Source organism: Salmo trutta, chromosome 31 (genome assembly GCF_901001165.1).
Source record: "Salmo trutta chromosome 31, fSalTru1.1, whole genome shotgun sequence".
Classification (NCBI taxonomy): domain Eukaryota; kingdom Metazoa; phylum Chordata; class Actinopteri; order Salmoniformes; family Salmonidae; genus Salmo; species Salmo trutta.
In genome coordinates, this window is record NC_042987.1 from 25,582,648 (window position 1) to 25,600,105 (window position 17,458).

General features: G+C 41.9%; 1 protein-coding gene across 6 annotated transcripts in view; it reads left to right on the forward strand.

The window, feature by feature from the left end:
- Positions 1 to 2,311: 2,311 nt before the first annotated feature.
- Positions 2,312 to 17,458, forward strand: part of LOC115169829 (partitioning defective 3 homolog) — a 264,582-nt gene continuing 249,435 nt past the window's right edge. For 3 of the 6 annotated variants that reach the window (XM_029725831.1, XM_029725832.1, XM_029725833.1), the window contains exon 1: positions 2,312 to 2,705. In XM_029725831.1, the coding sequence (XP_029581691.1) occupies positions 2,586 to 2,705 (120 nt within the window). In that variant the 5' untranslated portion in view covers positions 2,312 to 2,585. The remainder of the gene's footprint in view (positions 2,706 to 17,458) is intronic. The other 3 variants (XM_029725834.1, XM_029725837.1, XM_029725835.1) reach the window with 1 other exon arrangement.

Genomic DNA, 17,458 nt, shown 5'->3' on the forward strand with positions numbered 1-17,458 from the left:
CGGCATCCTATATCGCAACAAAGCATCCTTCACTCATGCTGCCAAACATACCCTCGTAAAACTGACCATCCTACCGATCCTCGACTTCGGTGATGTCATCTATAAAATAGCCTCCAACACTCTACTCAACAAACTGGATGCAGTCTATCACAGTGCCATCCGTGTTGTCACCAAAGCCCCATACACTACCCACCATTGCGACCTGTACGCTCTCGTTGGTTGGCCCTCGCTTCATACTCGTCGCCAAACCCACTGGCTACAGGTTATCTACAAGTCTCTGCTAGGTAAAGCCCTGCCTTATCTCAGCTCACTGGTCACCATAGCAGCACCCACTCGTAACACGCGCTCCAGCAGGTATATCTCACCGGTCACCCCCAAAGCCAATTCCTCCTTTGGCCCCCTTTCCTTCCAGTTCTCTGCTGCCAATGACTGGAACGAACTGCAAAAATCTCTGAAGCTGGAGACTCATATCTCCCTCACTAGCTTTAAGCACCAGCTGTCAGAGCAGCTCACAGATCACTGTACCTGTACATAGCCCATCTGTAAACAGCCCATCTATCTACCTACCTCATCCCCATACTGTATTTATTTATCTTGCTCTTTTGCACCCCAGTATCTCTACTTGCACATTCATCTTCTGCACATCTACCATTCCAGTGTTTAATTGCTTTTTTGTAATTACTTCGCCACCATGGCCTATTTATTGCCTTAACTTACCTCATTAGCACTCACTGTATATAGACTTTTTGTTTTCTTTTGTTCTACTGTATCATTGACTATGTTTTGTTTATTCCATGTGTAACTCTGTGTTGTATGTGTCGAATTGCTATGCTTTATCTTGGCCAGGTCGCAGTTGCAAATGAGAACTTGTTCTCAACTAGCCTACCTGGTTAAATAAATAAATAATAAAACATTTCAGGTGGTCAATGTTGATAAATATTTACAGAATTGTAACCCCGGTAACAGTATGCAAAAAAACAAACATTTTAAGCATCCCCATTGTATACACTTTATAAAGTGTGTACAGAGATAAACACATTACTGTTTGTACTGTAAGTTCATGAACCTGTGTTAGGAAAAGTCACAAGATATTGTGGAATATCTTGGTTTTCTGCTTTAGCTCAGGCTTTTGGGGCACGAAGATATGCTCATCAATTCTGGGGCATAGCATGGTAGGGTTCAATTCGAATTGAAGGCAGTCAATTCAGAAAGTAAACTAAAATTACAATTAAATAATTGAAAAAAGGACATTTATTTTCAGACTTCTCAATAAACTGAAAAGTAGAAGCTGATTATTACGTTTTTTTAATGTTAAATTCAAATCCACTTCCTGAATTGACTGCCTTCAATTCAAATTGAGCCCAACCCTGGGGCATAGGAAGATATAAAAAAGCATGTCCATGTAAGTCATATTGTAGTTAGTAGACAAATTGCCTTGTATTCAGTAACTCTTTGGTTTTCTGCCTTAGAACATGTGTGACTCACCCATGAGCCCACACTTTTGGGGCAGCACTGTTCATGGTGCACAGGCCCATATAAAACGTTAATATGGGTTACATCCCAAATGGCAACCTAATCTCTTTTATATTGCACTACTTTTGACCAGGACCCTATGGGAAAAAGGTCCCATTTGGTACACAGCAATGGTGAGAGCAGGTTCCTCACGCATACAGTCATGTTCTGTGGAACTGTAGCTATGTGCCAAGTCAAGGCAGCTGTTCCACAAGCTTCACACATGGATTTGCTCTGGTTTTCATTGGGACTTGGTTTCAGTTTTAGGTTAGGACACTAGAACAAAGCACCAAAATAGCATCAGGCAGGTGGAGATCAAGGTTTTGTGGCCAGAACATGTCCTTGAGATTTCAGTTATGCAATAAAACTAAAATAACTATATTCCTAAGTGCTGGATATCTTTGTTGAAGTTGGATTCATCAAAATAGGCCTACACGTGTTTATAGCGTTTGAATATATATTTTTGTTGCAGAACGCACACGCGCGCACACACACGTATCAGAAATACATAGTTGATAGAACAGCAGATTGATCTCCTGGAGTGTTCCTGTGATATGTCTACTACTAAAGTAGGCCTAGTTTACTGTTTAGGGACTGGGAGTAGTGTGCCATTTGTAGGGATATGATTCAATAATATTGCATGTTAAAGAGGTTCCTTTGCAGGAAATATTTTTTTCATTACAAAATATAGTCAAGATCTCATATATTTTTCGAAATCACCCAATTGTTCACACACACATGGGTGCAATTGCTCGCGCGCGCCAGATATCACCTTCGACAGTTCCAGTCCTGACCGGCGCGTGGAGACCGTTCCCCAATCTAATCCTGTTGGAGCTGTTCCCTGCACTAGTCTGGGAACGTCGAAACAGAAGGAGAAAGACTAAACAGGTGGTCAGAAACACAGCTAACAGTGTCGTCCCTGGATAAAATGTGAAAGATATTTTGGTCTCATCTCTTTTTAAGGATACAAGATTCAATAACCAAAGATAATTCATGTTTCGGCTGACTTTCAAAGGGAGATTTTATCCTCGGTTTTCCTCCGAATCTGGGCAAGATCTATCGGATATTAAACTATGAAAGTGACTGTGTGTTTTGGAAGGACTAGGGTGGTGGTACCGTGCGGAGATGGAAATATCAAAATCCATATTCTCATGCAGCAAGCCGTCATGAGATACAAAAAAGCCATTGCAAAGGTAAGTCGCGTTTACTTTGTATGGCGTGTTTGTTTCCAGTGTTCCATTCACAGCATTGGGACTGGAAACAATGTTGCAATGCCTGGACTGGACGTGAGGCAAATATGGCGCAAATTTGTAACAGAGATTAGCTAAAATGATAAATTATTCAACATTCCTTTCGTTTTATCCTGCTGGCTAAAACAAACAATGCATGTTAGGCTGAGTTGATGATGCATCACCATAGTTGGCAAAATCCTGTGCAAATCCACGAAAACTTAATTTGGGATTTCACCCTTTCCCAACTGAAGTGCATGGAAAGATGGCACATAACGCTAATTGAAGTAGTTAACTAGCTAACTATCTAACTAGGATATAATATGCAAACCTATTTAGTTCAAGAAATAAAAGGATAAGGTTGTTAGTTATCAACCAATCCGAGATTTGACTCCTTGGAAGCTGCTAGCTGGATGCTTGCTAGTTAGCTGACTGTTTTATAGCTAGCTAGTTAGCATCAACAAGCTGCAGGATGGCATTCTATATTTTTGAAATGGGGATACTGCCTAACTTAATTCAACAATGTAATTTTTTTAAAAGCATAATATTTCCTATCGATGTCTTGCCGATTGTACCTTTTTTATTCTTATGCTACCAAGATGTCTATACTACATTTTCACTGGCACCCGAGTTTCTCTTGACTTTGTTACTTCTAGCTAATTAGCCTATTATGTTGTTGGCATAGCTAGCTAGCTAAGAAGCGGTCGCTAGCTGGGTCATTCCTATGTATGTGGTGACTTTTCTGTCCCTAGGAAATATCACTTAGATTCCAAAATGCTTTAAATATAAAACCAGCTGCCATTTAACCTTAAAAACAAAAATATGGACCTTGAAAGGGAATTATATGCATTTTGAACACTTTTTCTTCTCTCCGTAGTAGATGTAGGCGTTTTTTGCCATGTTCCCCGGTGTTATTCATCCACTTCCACGATAAATATTAATACATTTAATGTTCCATGTTAGTCTGTCACAATCACTCTAAATTATTGAGAAAATTAACCACATTTCAAAATGTTTAAATATGTTTGATGGAGAAGTTAAAATCCGATTCATGTGTTCACCGTTATGCTAGCTCAATCTTGGACATTTACAGAGCTATGTCTAATTTAGGCTCCAGATTTCCATCCTGTTAGGTTCCATCCTGTTAGGATTATGCAACTAACAGGTTGGAAAATGCACCTACATTTTTTTAAATAATTGCTTAGCTTGACTGTTTAAAAAAAAAAGTCAATGATGCCCTTTTTCTGATAGAAATACAATTTAAAATTATACCCAGCTAGGCTAGTATCAATCAAGGAAGAGGGCTTCAAACAAAGATTGTATTTCGAGTCTCTCACTTCTACTCACATCCCAAATTAAAATCAAACTTCTAGAATGATGCATGGTGGAACGTCAGAATGTTTCCCAACTTGGTTTGTTTCCATTCTGTCTCAATTGTTTGAACTGGAAGTGGGGAAGAATCTTTCTTGAGCCGCATGCTTCCTGAGAGCAATTTGCCCTTGAGGAAAGGAGGAAACAGCACTTGCCCTGCATTTTTAAGAGTCGACTGAGGACAGGAGAACCTTCATTGATATTTGTTTGAAGATAAACTTCCATGTCAGGATAAATGGTTTAGCTGACTATAATGATATTGTGCAATTTCTTAGCATATGATGGTTGTACTGGCATGCCTGGACAGCTGAGAGATAGATAATGGGTTACATTTGATTACTCCGTTTTGGAGATGCCAAGTTCATACAGTAGCTGGCTATTTGATTCACTTCCACAGAATGCTAATTTTCCCTCTCAGACAGGAGACAAGCATAAACTGTTTTTGTATGTGGGTGCAGACCATATTGCAATGCCTAAAGCTGCACAATGAAGAAATCGATCCTTCATTTCCTGGTTGCTAAAATTCGAATCGTTTGCCTAATATAGCAGCACCCACTCGTAGCACGCGCTCCTGCAGGTATATCTCACTGTTCACCCCCAAAGCCAATTCCTCCTTTGGCCGCCTTTCCTTCCAGTTCTCTGCTGCCAATGACTGGAACGAACTGCAAAAATCTCTGAAGCTGGAGACTCATATCTCCATCACTAACTTTAAGCACCAGCTGTCAGAGCAGCTCACAGATCACTGCACCTGTACATAGCCCATCTGTAAGCAGCCCATCTACCTACCGCATCCCCATACTGTATTTATTTATCTTGCTCCTTTGCACCCCAGTATCTCTACTTGCACATTCATCTTCTGCACATCTACCATTCCAGTGTTTTATTGCTATATTGTAATTACTTTACCACCATGGCCTATTTATTGCCTTAATTGATCTAATTTGCTCTCACTGTATATAGACTTTTAGTTTTCTTTTGTTCTACTGTATTATTGACTGTGTGTTTGTTTATTCCATGTGTAACTCTGTGTTGTTGTTTGTGCCGCACTGCTTTGCTTTATCTTGGCCAGGTCGTAGTTGCAAATGAGAACTTGTTCTCAACTAGCCTACCTGGTTAAATAAAGGTTAAATAAAAAACGGATATTATTATTTATGTGACAAAGCAAGCACATATAGTGTAGTCACTGAACCATTTATACCGCTGTGAAATATCTTTTCCATAACAAAACTATTGTATTTTCAGCTGTTTGAACCTGGTGTACAAAACTGAAAGTAAAAGATACAAGAACAAAACTTAAGGAAGCATAAAATTGGCACACACAGAACAGATCTACAGCTTCTTAGGCCTGCTTTGAATGCAAATGACAGACTTATAACTCACATTTCTGAGAATTTGTTTGGGTCTCCCAAAAAGTTCATATGTAACTTTAAATATAACCATTTTTTTAAGGTCATTGACAACAAACTTGATTACGTTGATATTAGCTCTAGCCATGTATGTAGGATCCAGGAACATGAGGGTTCTATAAATAAATAATTCATGGCACAGCGTTGTGTGGCGGAGCAGTCTCATTTGTTTCAATGTTAGTAACCCAGATGACATGGTGCAGTGAGTGCATGTCCTTTCAATAATTCAATGATGTCTGACAGTGAAGCGCTGGAGAAGAATGGGCCTATTTCTATCTTGAGGCTGTGACTGGGAGGCAGACTGGTGGAGCATATCTGGGGGACTTACACTTAGCCTTATCTATATCAATACAATCCTGCATATACTTTGAGTGTTTTGGCTGTGTGCTGTCACTATAGTTTACACGTTGGAAGTTTTTATTTTGCCCTCTGATAGAAATGATGTGGTCATTGGTTTTTCCAAGCTCACTTTGTAATACAATTGGAAAGTAACTAATGATAATTGTAACAGACTTCTATCATGGCAGAGAGAGAAGTGTGGAAATACTGAATATTCTCAAGCTGAGAGTGAATTGGTCTTCTAAGCGGTAGTGGTGCATGGGTACAATCACTGGGGAAGCCAAGCCAGAAAAAATAAGCCATATTACAACCTGTGTTGTGATACTTGTTTGCTCTATAACCTGTTTTGGCCAGTTTATACTTGGTCTGTCTGTAGGCAATTAGAATGTGATGTGTCGCTGGTCAAAATGTTTCATTTATACTCCGGGGGAATGTCTAGATTGTCACTGCAACTGTCAGTTTCCTTATCACACAGACATGGAAAAAAAGTTTGCGTCTCCATTGTCGTGGTTACCGGACTGCCACAGCAACTAGACCAATGATGCAGGAGGTCTAAAATTCTCAGATAGAATTACCTACTTTTATTTGGTCACGCAGTGGCATTAAGCTATTTTCTGTAAGCTCGACATTGCCTTGTAAATAATGATGTTCTGGGTTTATTTTCATGTAATAATGAATTAAAAAGTAGCCAAAGTTTAAGATGTTGTCAGCTATACAGTCGTGGCCAAAAGTTTTGAGAATGACACAAATATTAGTTTGCTGCTTCAGTGTCTTTAGATATTTTTGTCAGATGTTACTATGGAATAATGAAGTATAATTACAAGCATTTCACAAGTGTCAATGGCTTTTATTGACAATTACATGAAGTTGATGCAAAGAGTCAATATTTGCAGTGTTGACCCTTCTTTTTCAAGACCTCTGCAATCTGCCCTGGCAGGCTGTCAATTAACTTCTGGGCCACATCCTGACTGATGGCAGCCCATTCTTGCATAATCAATGCTTGGAGTTTGTCAGAATTTGTGGGTTTTTGTTTGTCCACCCGCCTCTTGAGGATTGACCACAAGTTCTCAATGGGATTAAGGTCTGGGGAGTTTCCTGGCCATGGACCCAAAATATTGATGTTTTGTTCCCCGAGCCACTTAGTTATCACTTTTGCCTTATGGCAAGGTGCTCCATCATGCTGGAAAAGGCATTGTTTGTCACCAAACTATTCCTGGATGGTTGGGAGAAGTTGCTCTCGGAGGATGTGTTGGTACCATTCTTTATTCATGTCTGTGTTCTTCGGCAAAATTGTGAGTGAGCTCACTCCCTTGGCTGAGGAGCAACCCCACACATGAATGGTCTCAGGATGCTTTACTGTTGGCACGACACAGGACTGATGGTAGCGCTCACCTTCTCCGGACAAGCTTTTTTCCGGATGCCCCAAACAATCGGAAAGGGGATTCATCAGAGACAATGACTTTACCCCAGTCCTCAGCAGTCCAATCCCTTTACCTTTTGCAGAATATCAGTCTGTCCCTAATGTTTTTCCTGGAGAGAAGGGGCTTCTTTCCTGCCCTTCTTGACACCAGGCCATCCTCCAAAAGTTTTCGCCTCACTGTGCGTGCAGATGCACTCACACCTGCCTGCTGCCATTCCTGAGCAAGCTCTGTACACGTGGTGCCCCGATCCCGCAGCTGAATCAACTTTAGGAGACAGTCCTGGCACTTGCTGGACTTTCTTGGGTGCCCTGAAGCCTTCTTCACAACAATTGAACCGCTTTCCTTGAAGTTCCTGATGATCCGATAAATGGTTGATTTAGGTGCAATCTTACTGGCAGCAATATCCTTGCCTGTGAAGCCCTTTTTGTGCAAAGCAATGACGGCACATGTTTCCTTGCAGTTAACCATGATTGACAGAGGAAGAATAATGATTCCAAGCACCACCCTCCTTTTGAAGCTTCCAGTCTGTTATTCGAACTCAATCAGCATGACGGAGTGATCTCCAGCCTTGTCCTCGTCAACACTCACACCTGTGTTAACGAGAGAATCACTGACATGTCAGCTGGTCCTTTTGTGGCAGGGCTGAAATGCAGTGGAAATGTTTTGGGGGGGATTCATTTCATTTGCATGGCAAAGAGGAACTTTGCAATTTATCTGATCACTCTTCATAACATTCTGGACTATATACAAATTGCCATCATACAAACTGAGGCAGCAGGCTTTGAAAATTAATATTTGTGTCATTCTCAACTTTTGGCCACGACTGTACTCTGGTCATTACTTGAACTGGCTAGCTAACTAGCTAGCAACAAACCAAAATATTGTTTAGAAAATTGCTTTTATTTGCCTGGCTCTCTAGGTTGACATTTACTGAATTCATTTTAAAACTGATGTGTTTATATGCCTTGCCATTGTGATATATAGGCCTAAGGCTGAGACAATAAGAAGTGGCAGAATAAATTCAACTACACCTTTTTGTTTCATCACAAAACCGGAGTGCTGTTTTGCTTGCTCGGATGCTTTCTCTGGTGAAATACATTCAGCCTCATGTGACATGAAGGAACACTAAACTCGGAGACAAAATAATCTAATTTATTGGTAAATTTTTGGGGCGACGCCTGGCTTCCCCCATGAATACACGCCACTGCTTCTAGGGTGGAAATTGGGCTCAAAATGTAACTCCTTATGTATGCATTGATCTAAATACCCAGAGCTTCTTTTGAGCTTCTCACCCATAACATAACTTTAAAACAAAGAAACCCACGAAAGTCGTTTACTAGTTATTGCTGCTCTCGTTGCTTCCCCACCCTGGCATTTTTTTAAACGAATTCTAGAGCACAGTGATGTCAAGTGATCGTGTCACAGCTCTTAGATCAAATTTTATTTGTCACATGCATCGTGTGTAACGGGTGTAGACTAACATTGAAATTCTTTCTTGCGGGTCCCTTTCCAGCTATGTAGAGTTAAAGATATAGTGACACAAGGAATAAATTGAGTGAATAACGAAAATAAATTAACCTCTTGACGGTCGCCTAGGATAGGGGGCGCTACAGCGATTTTTGAAAAAAATTCGTGCCCATTTTAAACGGCCTCCTACTCAAACTCAGAAGCTAGGATATGCATATAATTAATACTTGTGGATAGAAAACACCCTAAAGTTTCTAAAACTGTTTGAATGGTGTCTGTGAGTATAACAGAACTCATATGGCAGTCAAAACCCCGAGACCGATCGTAACAGGATGTGGAATTCTGAATTGCGGACTCAACTTCAGCACCTTGCCTATAAATCACACCGTGAGCAATGGTTCATTGAGCACTTCCTATTGCTTCCACTAGATGTCCCCAGTCTTTACAAAGTGATTGGAGTCTCCTACTGTGAAAACTGAATGAATGAGACGCAGTGGAACGTGGTCACACGGAGAGGGCCATCACCATTATGACGCCGGCGCCCCTGGCTACCCTCCCCTTTCGAAACGTTTTGAAACACAATGCAATCGTCCCCCTTGAATCTTATTGGAGCTCTGGTTGAAAAAGGCCCTAAAGATTTATGTTATACAACGTTTGACATGTTTGAACGAACCTAAATTTAAAAAAAAAATGCATTTTGTTGAGAGAGAAGTCCCGCAGCCGACGGAAGTTTTGAAGCAGCCTTCAGAACGCGCTAACAAGAACAAGCTATTGTGACGTAAAGGATTAACTTTTTAGAACGAAAATACATTTGTTGTGGACCTGGGATCCCTAGAAGTGCTTTCTGATAAAGATAATCAAAGGTAAGGGATTATTGACAATAGTATACAAGAGTAGATTTGATATGCGATTGTTCCAAGATGGCGCTGACCTGTAACGGTAGCCTATTTTTCTGAGTATCGCATCCCCTTTTATTGCAAAGTGTGATTACCCAGTAAAGTTATTTTTAAATCTGGCATTACAGGTGCTTTCAAGAGATATTCATCTATAAATCTTAGAATGACAATATTACATTTTAAAAATGTTTTCGAATAGTAATTTAGTAAATTGTAGCGCTGTTTCACCGGATGCATTTGAGGGAAAATAGTTAGTCAACGTCACGCGCCGATGTAAAATGCTGTTTTTATATATAAATATGAACTTTATCGAACAAAAGAATGCATGTATTGTGTAACATGATGTCCTAGGTGTGTCATCTGATGAAGATTGTCAAAGGTTAGTGCTGCATTTAGCTGTTTTTTGGTTATTTGTGATGCATGTGGTTGGTCGGAAAATGGCTATGTGGCTACTTTTACAATATACTCCTCTAACATAATCTAATGTTTTACTTTTGCTGTAAAGCCTTTTTGAAATCGGACAACGTGGTTCGATTCAGGAGAGGTGTATCTATAAAACGATATAGCATAGTCCTATATTTGAAAAAAAATAATATGACATTTTGTTATGCTAATGGCGATAGGATTTTTTGCTGGATGTGAGCCCGACCAGGGGTTAAATGACTGTATATAGGGAGTACCGTCCTGAGTCGATGTGCAGGGGTATGAGGTAGTTATGTGCTGTACATATAGGTAGGGATAAAGCGACTAGGAAACAGGATGGATAATAGACAGTAGCAGCAGTGTGTGTTTGTGGTGTGTGCAAGAGTTGGTCCATAAAAGGGTCAATGCAGGTAGTCCAGGTAGCCATTTGATTAGCTATTTAGCCATCCTTGTTTAGAAGTCATATGGTTTGGGGGTAGAAGCTGATCAGAGTCCTGTTTGTTCCAGACTTGGTGCATTGGTACCGCATGCCATGCGGTAGCTGATTTGAGGGCCTTCCTCTGACACCGCCTGGTGTCGGGGTCTTGAAGGGCAAGGAGCTCGGCCCCATTGATGTACTGTGCCGTACGCGCTACCTTCTGTAGCGGGGAGGTCATGCCTTCTTCACGACTGTGTTGGTGTGTTTGGCTTATGATGGGTCCTTAGGGATATGGACACAGAGGGACTTGAAACTATCAACCCGCTCCACTACAGCCCTGTCAGTGTGAATTGGGGCGTGCTCTGCCCTCAGTTTTCTGTAGTCCACGATCAGCTCCTTTGTCTTACTGATGTTGAGAGAGAGGTGGTTGTTGTTGTTGTTGTTGTTGTCCTGGCACCACACTGCCAGGCCTGACGACCTCCTTATAGGATGTCTCGTCATCTGTGGTCAGGTATACCACCGTCACATCGTTGGCAAACTTAATGATGGTATTGGAGTCGTGCAGGGCCACGCAGTCGTGGGTGAACAGGGAGTACAGGAGGGGACCTAACACGCACACCTGAGGAGTCCCTGTGTTGAGGGATGTGTTGTTGCCTACCTTCACCACCTGTCCAGGATCCAGTTGCAGAGGGAGGCGATTAGTCCCAGGGTCCTTAGCTTAGTGATGAGATTTGAGGGCACTATGGTGTTGAACGCTGAACTGTAGTCAATGAACAGCATTCTCACATAGTTTTATTTTGTCCAAGTGGGAAAGGGCATTGTGGAGTGCAATAGAGATTGTCATCTGTTGGGGCGATATGCAATTTGGAGTTGGTCTGGGATCATGGTGTTGATGTGAGCCATGACCTGCCTTTAAAAGTATTTCATGGCTACAGATGTGAGTGTTACGGGCGGTCGTCTTTTGAAAGGCATTCTTGGGCACAGCGACTATGGTGGTCTGCTTAAAACAACATGTAGGTATTACAGAATGGGTCAGGGAGAGTTTGAAAATGTCAGTGAAGACACTTGCCAGTTGGTCAGCACATGCTCGCAGTACACGTCCTGGTAATCCTTCTGGCCCGTGACCTTGTCAATGTAACTTGTTTTAAAGGTCTTGCTCACATTGTCTACGGAGAGTGTCATCACACAGTCGTCCAAAACAGCTCGTGCTCTCGTGCATAGTTCAGTGTTGCTTGCCTCAGTGAGCATAGAAGGCATTTAGTTTGTCTGGTAGGCTTGTGTCACTGGGCAGCTCGTGGCTGGGTTTCCCTTTGTAATCCGTGATAGTTTGCAAGCCCTGCCACGTCTGACGAGAGTCCAAGCCGGTGTAGTGGGATTTGAACTTAGTCCTGTATTGAAGCTTTGCCTGTTTGATGGTTCATCGGCGGGAGTAGCGGGATTTAATATAAGCATTCAGGTTAGTGTTCCGCTCCTTGAAAGCAGCAGCTCTAGCCTTTAGTTCAGTGCGGATGGCTTCTGCTTGGGATATGTATGTACGGTCACTGTGGGGACGACGTCGTCAATGCACTTATTGATGAAGCCGGTGACTGATGTGGTAAACTGGTCAATGCCTTTGGGTGAATCCCGGAACATATTCCAGTCTGTGCTAGCAAAACAGTCCTGTAGCTTAGCATCCGCTTCATCGGACCACTTTCAAATTATGTCTGTCACTGGTACTTCCTGTTTCACTTTTTGCTTGTAAAGCAGGAATCACGAGGATGGAATTATGATCAGATTTGCCACATGGAGGGTGAGGGAGAGCTTTGTATGCATCTCTGCGTGTGGAGTAAAGGTGGTAGTTTCCCCCCCCCCCTCTAGTTGCTCAGGTGACATGCTAGTAGAAATGAATTTCAACATATTTAAGTTTACCTGCATTTAAAATCACTGCCCAATAAGAGCTCTGCCTTTTTGGATAAGCATTTTCTTTTTTATAACCCCTTTTTCTCCCCAATTTCGTGGTATCCAATTGGTGTCATCGCTGCAAATCCCGTACGGACTCGGGAGAGGCGAAGGTCGAGAGCCGTGCGTCCTCAAACACCACCCAACCAAGCCGTACTGCTTCTTGACTTAACCCGGAAGCTAGCCGCACCAATGGGTCGGAGGAAACACCGTACACATTGCGACCGTGTCAGCTTGCCCTGCACCCGGCCTGCCACAGGAGTCGCTAGTGTGCCATCGGACAAGGCCATCCCTGCCGGCCATCCCTGCCGGCCCTCCCCTATCCCGGACGATGCTGGGCCAATTGTGCGCCGCCCCATGGGTCTCCTGGTCGTGGCCGGCTGCGACAGAGCCTGGACTTGAACCCAGAATCTCTAGTGGCACAGCTAGCACTGCGATGCAGTGCCTTAGACCACTGCGCCACTTGGGAGGGATGAGCATTTTTCTTGTTGACATATGGTCCTATATAGCTTGCTGAGTGCAGTCTTAGTCCCAGCATCAGTTTGTGGTCATTGATGTTTTAAGACAAACTAGACATAGGACAGAACCTAACTGGCACCAAATTCCATATGTAGTGCACTTGCACTAATCTACTTTTATGAAATGTATGCATGTGCCATGTAAGAAAAAAAGCTAACATTTAAGTTCCTTGCTCAGAACATGGAAACATATGAAAGCTGGTGGTTTAATATTCCCAGCAAAATAAGTTTTATGTTGTAGTTATTATAGGAATTATGACGCGTCGGCTATTTCTCTCTATACCATTTGTATTTCATATACCTTTTGGATGTTCTTATAAGCACTTTAGTATTGCCAGCCTAATCTCGGGAGTTGATAGGCTTGAAGTCAAAAACAGCGTTGTGCCTCAAGCATTGCTAAGAGCTGCTGGCAAACGCAGTAAAGTGCTGTTTGAATGAATGCTTACGAGCCTGCTGCCGCCTACCACTGCTCAGTCAGACTGCTCTATCAAATCATAGACTTAATTATAATATAGTAAACACAGAAATACGAGCCTTTGGTCATTAATATGGTCAAATCCGGAAATTAACATTTAGAAAACAAACATTTTATTATTTCAGTGAAATACGGAACTGTTCCGTATTTTATCGAACGGGTGGCAACCCTAAGTCGAAATATTGCTGTTACATTGCACGACCATCAATGTTGTGTCATAATTATGTAAAGTTCTGGCAAATTAATTACGGTCTTTGTTAGGAAGAAAAGGTCTTAACACAGTTCGCAACGAGCCAGGCGGCCCAAACTGCTGCATATACCCTGAGTCTGCTTGCACTGAACGCAAGAGAAGTGACAATTTCGCTAGTTAATATTGCCTGCTATCATGCATTTATTTTAACTAAATATGCAGGTTTAAACAAATATACTTGTGTATTGATTTTAAGAAAGGCATTGATGTTTATGGTAAGGTACATTTTGTGCATCGATTGCACTTTTTTCCGCAAATGCACTTTTTGCCACGCAGTCTCCTCGTGGATTGCAATGAAGGCAGCCATAATCGGCGTCCAAAAAGGCCGATTTACCTATTTCGTTATGAAAAATTTAAATCGGTCAACCTCTAGTCTAGATTTAACCTAGTTTGGATGTTCCAGCACGTCTACCATCTAGGACCCCTGTCATTATAGTGGAATGCAGAGAGAAAAACACCAGGCCTTAAATCACATAACTCTGTAGATGTATCCTAAATGGCACACTATTCCCTATTAGGGCTGACCCCAGTTAGTCCACTGGTCAATTGTTTGGTTGACAGGCTGTCAACCAATATTTTTTTTAGTTGAGCAGTTGCATATATATATATATATATATATATATATATATATATATATATATATTAGTTCACTGAGATTTGCGTGAAAAAGGCAGGTAGGTGTCTTGTGTTATACATACATACATACATACATACATACATACATACTGCTCAAAAAAATAAAGGGAACAATTAAACAACACAATTTAACTCCAAGTCAATCACACTTCTGTGAAATCAAACTGTCCACTTAGGAAGCAACACTGATTGACAATAAATTTCACATGCTGTTGTGCAAATGGAATAGACAACAGGTGGAAATTATAGGTAATTAGCAAGACACCCCCAATAAAGGAGTGGTTCTGCAGGTGGTGACCACAGACCACTTCTCAGTTCCTATGCTTCCTGGCTGATGTTTTGGTCACTTTTGAATGCTGGCGGTGCTTTCACTCTTGTGGTAGCATGAGACGGAATCTACAACCCACACAAGTGGCTCAGGTAGTGCAGCTCATCCAGGATGGCACATCAATGCGAGCTGTGGCAAGAAGGTTTGCTGTGTCTGTCAGCGTAGTGTCCAGAGCATGGAGGCGCTACCAGGAGACAGGCCAGTACATCAGGAGACGTGGAGGAGGCCGTAGGAGGGCAACAACCCAGCAGCAGGACCGCTACCTCTGCCTTTGTGCAAGGAGGAGCAGGAGGAGCACTGCCAGAGCCCAGCAGGCCACAAATGTGCATGTGTCTGTTTCTGACCATTTGAGCAGACTCCATGAGGGTGGTATGAGGGCCCGACGTCCACAGGTGGGGGTTGTGCTTACAGCCCAACACCGTGCAGGACGTTTGGCATTTGCCAGAGAACACCAAGATTGGCAAATTCGCCACTGGCGCCCTGTGCTCTTCACAGATGAAAGCAGGTTCACACTGAGCACATGTGACAGAGTCTGGAGACGTCGTGGAGAACGTTCTGCTGCCTGCAACATCCTCCAGCATGACCGTTTGGCGGTGGGTCAGTCATGGTGTGGGGTGGCATTTCTTTGCGGGGCCGCACAGCCCTCCATGTGCTCACCAGAGGTAGCCTGACTGCCATTAGGTACCGAGATGAGATCCTCAGACCCCTTGTGAGACCATATGCTGGTGCGGTTGGCCCTGGGTTCCTCCTAATGCAAGACAATGCTAGACCTCATGTGGCTGGAGTGTGTCAGCAGTTCCTGCAAGAGGAAGGCATTGATGCTATGGACTGGCCCGCCCGTTCCCCAGACCTGAATCCAATTGAGCACATCTGGGACATCATGTCTCGCTCCATCCACCAACGCCACGTTGCACCACAGACTGTCCAGGAGTTGGCGGATGCTTTAGTCCAGGTCTGGGAGGAGATCCCTCAGGAGACCATCCGCCACTTCATCAGGAGCATGCCCAGGTGTTGTAGGGAGGTCATACAGGCACGTGGAGGCCACACACACTACTGAGCCTCATTTTGACTTGTTTTAACCTGTTGAGGATCTTATCCCGATCTTATCCCGGTATTGGGATTCATTGTCATGTGACCATGGCGGGGAATTCAAAACTGCAAGAGTAATCATTTCAAAAAATCAAATAATCAACTATTTTCCTCCATTTGAAAGATATATCTCCTAAATCTAACCACGCTGTCCGATTTTCAGAGGCATTACGGAGAATGCATAAAGTTAGGTTATGTGAGGAGAGTACATTGACAATAGCTGCGTGTAATGTTTAGCCAATTCAAAGAAGGGCATCAACAGACAGAAAACTAGCTAGAATTATGCACTTACCTTTGACAATCTGCATCAGATGACACTCATAGGACATTATGTTATACAATACATGCATTTTTAGTTCCATCAAGTTCATATTTATATCCAAAAACAGCATTTACAGTCGCGGTGAAATTCAGAATTTTTTTCGGCTCGAATGCACCCAGTGAATCCAGCATTACAAATCACGGAATTACTATTCGAAAACATTGGTAAATTATAATATTGTCATTCAAAGAATAATATATTATCATCTCGTAATTGCTACCGAAGGGCCAGATCTCAAAATAACTTTACTGGGAAATCACATTTTGTATAAACTGGGTACTATGCTAACAACAATAAGCTATATGCTAAGCTAAGCTAAGCTATACCGTTAGCATTAGCATCATCTAATATCGATAATAACATTCTAAATATCCCCTTACCTTTGATTATCTCCATCAGAAGGCGCTGCCAGAGATCCCAGGTCCAGAACAAATGTGGTTTCTTTTGACAAAGTTCATAATTTATGTCCAAATAGTTAGCGTTCAGTAGGCTCCCACAAAATGAGGTGGGCAGTGTAAAGTCACGTCGAAAAAACTAAAGAAAACCTAGTAAATAATCTATTTACGTTTGTTTAAACATGTCAAACGTTGTTTAGCACTAATCTTTTGTTCCATTTTTAACGTGAAACATCAGTAAACATCAGTAATATTTTCACACAACCTATCAAGTGTCTAGAATAAACGATAATGACAAAGGCACTCTTCTCAGATTCATGCGCAGGCGCAAAAAATGAAGTGATGACGTGTCAACTTGTAAGCTTTCTAATTCGGTGTGTATTTATCACAGATGCTTCAAACAACTTTCTAAAGATCGTTGACATCTAGTGGAAGCAGTAGGAGTTGCGAACTGAATCCTTTCTCACTGTGGTATCTTTAAAACAATGACACTAAATAGTACAGTCACAAAATTCTCTTTTTTTTTTATCTATTTTTCACAGGTTTTTGCCTGCAATATGAGTTTTGTTATACTTACAGACACCATTCAAACTGTTTTAGAAAATTCAGAGTGTTTTCTATCCGAATGTGTTAATAATATGCATATCCTAGCTTCTGAGTTGGTGTAGGAGGCAGTTAAAACTGGGCACATATTTCTTTCAAAATTCTCAATACTGCCCCCGTGGCCCGTAGAGGTTAAGGACATTACATCAAAGTTGGATCAGCCTGTAGTGTGGTTTTCCACTTGAATTTTGAGTGTGACTCCAAATCCAGACCTCCATGGGTTGATAAATTGGATTTCCATTGATTATTTTTGTGATTTTGTTGTCAGCACATTCAACTATGTAAAGAAAAAAGTATTTAAGATTATTTCATTCATTCAGATCTAGGATGTGTTATTTTAGTGTTCCCATAATTTTTTTGAGCAGTGTGTATATATAACACAAGACACCTGCCTTTTTCGCGCCCATCTCAGTGAACTAATC